Source organism: Sphaerodactylus townsendi, linkage group LG06 (assembly GCF_021028975.2).
Source record: "Sphaerodactylus townsendi isolate TG3544 linkage group LG06, MPM_Stown_v2.3, whole genome shotgun sequence".
NCBI classification, from domain to species: domain Eukaryota; kingdom Metazoa; phylum Chordata; class Lepidosauria; order Squamata; family Sphaerodactylidae; genus Sphaerodactylus; species Sphaerodactylus townsendi.
In genome coordinates this window covers 108,210,065-108,217,767 of record NC_059430.1, presented here as the reverse complement: position 1 = coordinate 108,217,767, position 7,703 = coordinate 108,210,065, and the positions used below count along the sequence as shown (strand labels likewise).

General features: G+C 50.3%; 1 protein-coding gene across 1 annotated transcript; it reads left to right on the top strand.

Moving 5' to 3' along the window:
* The first annotated feature begins 901 nt into the window (after positions 1–901).
* On the top strand, positions 902–5,766 carry TRNP1 (TMF1 regulated nuclear protein 1). The gene has a single exon (XM_048501764.1). It carries the CDS (start codon positions 1,342–1,344, stop codon positions 1,900–1,902), a length of 561 nt encoding a protein of 186 aa, XP_048357721.1. The 5' UTR covers positions 902–1,341; the 3' UTR covers positions 1,903–5,766.
* Positions 5,767–7,703: the final 1,937 nt, after the last annotated feature.

Sequence of the window (7,703 nt, the reverse complement as noted above, 5' to 3'; positions counted from 1 at the left end):
AGCAGAGGAGACTGTAATACAACCAAGTTGTCCAAATGGGCTTAAGAGAAATGGACTTAAGCCCTAAATTGTACTACTATCAATTCAAAAATAGTTTATGCCTATTTAATGAACGGGCAACACTAAGATGGAAGGGCATTGATTAATTGCAGTACGTTATTTCTTGGAAATGTGGCCTCTCTTGCTCAGTTGCTAATCTTGGTGAATAATAATAATAATAATAATAATAATAATAATAATAATAATAATTTGGATTTATACCCCCCTTTCTTTCCTGTAAGGAGACTCGAAGGGGCTTATAATCTCCTTCCCCCCCCACAACAAACACCCTGTGAGGTGGGTGGGGCTGAGAGAGGTCTGAAGAGCTGTGACTTGCCCAAGGTCACCCAGCTGGCCTGTGTTGGAGTGCACAGGCTAATCTAGTTCCCCAGATAAACTTCCTGAGCTTAAATGGCAGAGCAGGGAATCAAACCCGGTTTTGATTCCCTGCTCTTAACCACTATGCCACTGCTACTCCTGTAGTGGGTGGGGAGCCAGTACAGCCACAGCACACACATCTAATGTAGTCAGGAATACTCAAGGAATGCCCTCTCTCGATTTCCTACCCCCCATAATCCCTCGTATTCCCGCTAAAGTAGGTCAGGCTCTGTACAGCACCTAGCCCGCCCTCAGAAAGGCACTACTACGTCTGTGTGAAAAATGGGAGTCGAGGGGTGGAGGTCTTTCCTGCATGCCACTGTCCTGGGGAAATAATCGGCGTACCTCACAATCTCCTCTGGCAGGTGGTCCGCGTTAATTTTCCATAAAAAAGAAAGAAGGAAAAGAAACTACTGTTAAAAGGATAGGTTGGACTAGCAGCAGCGAAGAGCTTCCCAGTGGGCGTGCGCAAAGGCCAGCTAAGAGCCCGCAAAGAGGACAGATTGGGCTCGGGAGAAATGCTGAGCCTGGGACGGAGCGGGGAGGGCCGCGGGCGGGAATGGTCGGGCTGCGTGATGCTCCCGCGGCTTCTCTGACTGGCTCACGGAAGCATCTCTCAGCGCCCGGCCGCACATCCCCCTCCCCTCCCGTTATAAGAGCGCTCAGAGCCGCCGGCGCCTCTGCCAGAACTGAGCCAGCGTGGACCGGCGCCTTCGAGGGTGCCGCGGCAGAGCATCGCTCGTCCTGTCCTGGTCTCAGAGGTCTCAGCGGGCCAAGGGCACCGACCCCAGGCACGCCCCCCAAGGGCACCCGGCGCTGGGAGGTGCCCGTTTGGAAAGGAGAGGGGCGCTGCCCCGCGCGCCCCTGGCACCCCATCTCCAAAGGGCAGAGGTGAGCTCGGCGTCTCCAAGGCGCACGCCTCCGATGCCCGGCGAGGGCGCAGCGGCCCCTGGCGGCGAAGCCATGAAGCCGCGTCGCTCCCTGAGCTCGGGGGTGGCCAAGCCAGAGGAGGGGGCGGCCGCGGCTGGCCGGGAGCTGGAGGTGCGGGGCGCCTCGGCGTCGTCGTTGCCCGCAGCCGTGCGGGCGGCTCTGGAGCTGGCCGAGGCGCGGCGGAAGCTTCTGGAGGCCGAAGGGCGGCGCCGGCTGGTGTCGGAGCTGGAGACTCGCGTGCACCAGCTGCACCGCGTCTTCGTCGAGGCCGAGCTGCGCATGGCGCACCGCGCCGAGAGCCTGGGGCGCCTGGGCGGCGGCGTGGCGCAGGCCGAGCTCTACCTGGGCGCGCACGGGCAGCGGCTCAAGAAGACCCTGCGGCGCTACAAGAAGGCGCGGCCGCCGGCCCTGCTGGCCTCGGCGCTGGGCGGCTGCGTGCCCTGGGCGGCCTGCCGGATGCACCGTGGGCGAGCTGGGGGGCCGGAGCCGCCGGAATCGCCTTTCAAGAGGAGCCTGCACGGGACGGCTGCTGCTGCTGGGAGAGCCTTGCCGTAGATGGGGCAGGAGGGGATGGGGCACCTCTGGCTTCCAAGTCTGAGCCTCTTCAGTCAAGGGTGGGTGGGTCATGGCGTCTTCTTTTATGGCCTTTGTGGGGACATGGGCCCAGTTCCATGAATGACCCCTGGCACCAGGTCTTCTATGAAACGCTCCGCATCAGGAATCTGGGGAGAAATGGGTCTCCAGGCTGCCCCTTGGAGAGAAAGAAGAAAGAGACAGGGCTGTCCCTGTCTGGCCTTGGGCAGTTTTCTGCCATCTCGAGTCTGATCATGTAACAGTGTCATGTTTCTTCAGGACCTGAAAGCGTCCCAGTTTGGCTTGTGTAACGCTGATGCACATTAGTTTTCTGTATCCTGCTGTAGCCCCTTCTAAATTACCAGATTGGGGCATTCAATGAGCCCCGGAGCAAACTGAGCAAAGCGGCCCTTATGGTGCCACAGCTTCACGTGGTCCACCCTCCACTGCCTGGGCTGACTCCTGAGGTTTAACAGACTGGACTATGTGGCATTGCTGGTACTGCAGAGGCTGCTCCATTTAATTTGGTCCTGGGCATCCATGGCTCACTGACAGCTTCCCTGTTTAGTTAAACAGCCATTCAACCCCCCTTGCTTCTAAAACCCAGTTTTATCTGTAAAGAAGGAAATTGGTTGATAAGAAGGACAACTCATATGGACTGGCTCACATATCATCACAAGGTCAAGCTGAAACAGCTGGTGTCAGGACAGATGTCTTACCAGATGTTGACCGCTGTCATCAAGACTTGGTTGCCGCCAGAGATTTTCCCACTAGCTCCAACTCAAGATTAGTATTTTGTTTCCCCACGCTGCTGGTTATAATTTCTCGCCTGCTTTCTCTTTCTCAGTCATGGGTGACTGGATCCAATAAGCCTGCCTTAATTTTGCCCTCATACGTATGAAACCATTTATCAGCTGGGTCAAATGTGCTCTGGAACTGCCCCAAGAACAGAGGCAATCTGAACTGCCCCTCCTGCTCTTCTGGTCATTTCATTGATTTGGACTCTGAAGAAACTCCTTCGCCAATGATTGTATTATAAGTCTTTTCTTGGCCTCTTGTAGAGTCCTTAACTTGCAACAATTGGGCTTTCTTACTGGCCTGAATGCACAGGGTTTGGCCCACAGAAATAGCATCGCTTCTCATGTTGAGAATCTTTTCCTGGTCGCAGGAAAGCAAGTGACTTCCAATGTAATGTAATGAGGGCTAACTTCTCACCCCTGCTGCCAGCTAATGGGAGCTTGAAAACATTTTTATAGCACTTTGGATGTAGATGGTGAATTTTTTTTGTTTGCCATTTGGTTTCCACAGGGTAGTGTTTTGGTACACAATTGGTGATGTACTGCTCCTGTCCAGGGGCCGTTGGAATGAATGGGAGCCATTCATATGCCGTACCATGGTCTTGCTTGATCCCCATTAATTTCATGTAGCTTTGGACAGAAGCACTAAGGGGTTGTGCCCTTAGCTTGTCGGTCTGCAGCCTTTCATAATTCAAGAGCCCAATGTCATCAAAATTCAGAGCGAGTGATCCACAATGAGCTAGTGTAAGAGCTAGCGGAATAAGTGAAAATATTAGCATTATTGATAATAGCTATGTTGAGTCATAATCTATTCTGCAGCCCAAACACTGGTTGTTTCACACCCTTTATTAAAAGTGGCACCATGAGGTCTCACAATAAGTAATCAATATACACAGAAGCATCCTGCACAGTTGTTTTAGCGCACTAACATAAATATGCACATGTTGCACTCTTGGACTGCTGGTAGCAGTTAACCTCTATCATTGTTCTTTCTCTAAAGCAGTGTTTTCCAACCTTTTCGATGTCACAGTGCCCTTGACCTCACTCTTCATATCTCACGGTACCCCTGCCATCTTCCCCCCTCCTTCCCCTCCCAGTTCCCCTGCTTGCCACCCCCCACCTTCCCAGGGTGAAGGGAAGCACGGGGGTGGGGGTGGGTGGGAAGTGGCTGCTGACCTTGCGGCAGGCCCTGCCTCCTGGGCCAGCTCCATATCCTTGCTGGTGTCAGCAGGAGACACAGCAAAAGTGATGGGGGTGGGCTGGTAGCGTTGCCACGGTACCCCTGGGACATGCTCACGGCACCCCAGGGTACCACAGAACCCTGGTTGGGAATCGCTGCTCTAGTCTAAAGCATCACTAAGAAGCCCATTAGTTCTATAAGAATCTTTGCCTGTCATTCCCTTCATAACACGGTTATTTAACCATCCAACCTACTTGTTCAACAGTCCTTAAAGATTTCATTTTCTTTTCTAATACAGCCATATTTGGTTCAGCACTTAGCTACATTTGGCTCTAGGAGCATAGGTTGCAGACTCCCTGCCTTAGCCTTTTGCAGCCAACAGATTTGGATGCATGGCATTTAAAAATCTAAGCTTTGTATATATTGCAATAACTCCACTTTAAGCCATCTCACTGAGATGAGGTTGAATTAGATATCAGCGCAGCGGTCTTCAAGTCCTGAATGTGCTGAAAGAAAAGCTGGGCTATGGATAGGTGTTGAATTCCATGCTCATGTACCTGCTGATTATATTGCACAGTCTAAGCAATTCTAACTGCAAGCAGGTAGACATTCCTGGTAAAATTGTATTGCTTTTGCAATTAGGTGGAGTGGTAGAGAAGAATACGAGAGGGTTTAGAGAGGGAGGTTTTGAAGAGAACACAAATAACATGCTTTCACAATATGTATGCCCAGACAGTTTTTTGTTCCTTTAGGAAGATCACGATCAGTTACAAGACGAACTGGACAGATTAAAGCGTTGCTGTTTATTCTCCAGGCTCTTTTTGGGTGAACGTCTGTTATCCTTTCACTCTTTTGGATTGAATGTCTTTTATCCGTTGACTGCTACAGGAGAGAATTTATCCGTGCATTTTAAAAAATGCTGACGTGTGGGCTGTGCTGCATTTTTGTGAGTTGCAAGAACTACCTGAATGTGGAAGAGAGACAGCTGGTCTCTTATGTAATCTTAGCCTCCCGGATGTTTCTCATGAATGATTTCTGACCTACTGATGCTGTCCTTAGGCTTGGTGGGAATGAATGTACAAACTTGTCTCATGGGCATCTGCTGGAAGACAGCACCTATTTCTTACCTAAATAAACATTTTGCTCATTTCATAAGAAATCTTTGGGGATCTTTGAGGTCATCATGTAATTGAAATGGGAGAGACCTTGCATGACCTCGAGTCCCAGAGTTTGCCCAGCTTTCCTAGGTTCAGACATTGATTGGGGGTAAGTGGGGGAGAAGAAGGTGGGAAAGATCCACAATCCATGCACAGTCCTTGATCCTTATGCTATGAAGGATGGTGTTATTAATGCAAAGGCTTTAATCCACAAACCACTTTATCTGGAGCAGTATCATTAAAATAAGTGATGCTTCTCGAGAAGCCTTCTGGAAATCCAAACATTTTGTGGTGCCAGACATTTTGTGGTGTAGATGACATATTTGGGGTATGAGTGCTTGTTGGTAAATGTCAGACGCTTAAGAAGGGGGATGAATGGTAATCAGAAAGCAATCCATATCCTGATAGTCGCTGTTCTGAACATGTAGACATTCCCCAAGTTGGTGCATGAAAGAGGAATGCAGACTATATTCTGGGGCACTTGCAATGAAAAAGCAGAGCAGTAATCCTTATTCGGATCCAAAGGTGCATGATGTGTGAACTCATGAGGGATGGTTACAGCCCGGTTCAGATTTAGTGGTGGTGGTGGTGCTGAACGGCTCCTGGAGTCTGAGCAAGCTTGTGCTGATGTGTTTGCCTTCCTGGAGGACAAATGGAGGCGGGTGGGCGTCATGATGTTCCTGACATGTCTTCAATAAAAGCCTTGAACCAATCAAGTGAATTATTATCTGAATGGGGAATCTTTGACAGTGGGCACCACAGAGGTTCCAGAGCTGTGCTGACTTAACATGGAGGCCAGTGCAGCTGGGGGCATTCCCACTTGGCTCTGGCCCTATAGAGGAGTTTCTGGTGGTGTTTTTTACCTTTTTGTCCCACCACATATTTCTGGAAAGCCCTCTGGAGGTGATGTAGCAGAACTGCAGCGGCACTGTCCCTGGTTGCTTCGGGTGTGGATTGGGCTACCCAAGTAGGACCGTTTTCACCTTTTTTTTGGTCATGAGACAAACAAATAATTGCTCCTTGGAAAAGTATTCAGAACAGGGTATACAAATCAGCCAAGGGTATCCAAGAATCTGGGAGCGATTTCCCCTGTCTGACAATCAGTAAGACTAATTTCCAAGTTTCTTGTTTTGGAGTGGCTTGCAGGAGTGTTCCATAACTGGAAACATTAACCACAGAAAGCCATCTTTGTACTGCTGACCCCATGTTGATCACTCCAAAGAAAGCCCCCTTGAGTTCATAGATGCTCTTTAACATGGCTTCATCCACTTCATTGGATGTTGCACTGTTGTGCCACCGCAATCACTGGGCACACTGGATATTCCAGTTGTTAAGTTTTGCTATAGTGCAAAGATAGCACATTACAGCAACAGACTGACATGGCTGTCTCTTTGAAAATGCTGTTTGTTACTAATATGGCATATGGAGAGTTGCTCTAGCAAACAATAACAGCCACATCTTTCTTTGTTGCTGCTTCAATGGAACGATAGTTCTGGAAGTCAATGTGTGGTTTTTAAACAGTGTCCTTGAGATGCTTCTGACTGGGTTGCAGTTCTGGCTCCCTTCCAAGCCTGGAGATTTTTCCTGCTGCTGCGTCACACTGTGCAGATCGAGTGCGTCACATCCAAGCCATATGGTGGAAAGGCCAGGGACCTCGTCTGCTGCTGACTCATACTTTCTTTTGTCTGCCCTATAATTTAAAAGTTCTTTTCAAAGGCCTCTCGTCCAAGACTCTGCTATGTTTTAAAATATTCTGAGCCATATGATATAGCAGGGTTTGTGTAAAGGATTCAATAGTGTTGATGGTGAAGTAACCTTGAGTGCATTCCACAGCCCGGGCGATGGGCCAGATGCTTCGGCGGAGACTTTATCTCTGCGCGGGAGATGAAGCCTCTGTTCCCATGGGAAGCAGGAAGGGGGGATGGGGTGACTGGTATTATAACCTGTGCTTCTGGCGGGAAGTGTCATTCCTGCCACTGCGTGTACTTGAGCTTTCTAAGATGTCTTAATAAATGGACTTTTACTCCCAGAGCCTTTTATTTCTGCGTCTATGGAATTCCTTACATTGTGGCAGGAATCTTAATTCATCTATACTCCTGTGTAGTGGACCTCTTGTCTTGCGATGGAGAGGTTGAATTTTACTGCGGAAGGTGCGGTAGCCCCCAAAGAGGGCTCCGACCTTTCCCTTCTGGATCTGGAGGAACCAGCAGGAGAACGGGCCTCGCTGGTGGCTCTTTCCCGTCCTCGTATCAGCACGAGTCTTCCTTTACTCCGTTGGAACGAGGGACGTGACGACGACCTTGAGTCGTTTGGGGCGCTGTCTATGGATCGAGCGCCTGTGGATCGGATCTCTACCCGTTTTCATGTGGATTACAAACCTCAGATGCAACCTGTCATGGAGGAGACGGGCTTGACCACCTTTCATGCGGCAACCCAGGAGTCCATTGAACGATTCCTGGACTCGTATTTTGGTGATGCTCCCAAAGAACCACCGTGGCACAGCACTGGGGCCCGTCCAAAGGACACCGGGACTAAACCTGGAATTGGGAGGGGTATCCGTACCGCTTCCCAATCGGACCCCCCTGATCCTGGGCCAGCAACCGCACCTGAGGTGCCTCGGGGAGCCACCGGTGGCTGCGGTGGCTACGG

Excerpts from the sequence above, each read along its gene's own strand:
- TRNP1 (XM_048501764.1), top strand. The coding sequence starts at position 1,342 with ATGCCCGGCGAGGGCGCAGCGGCCCCTGGCGGCGAAGCCATGAAGCCG.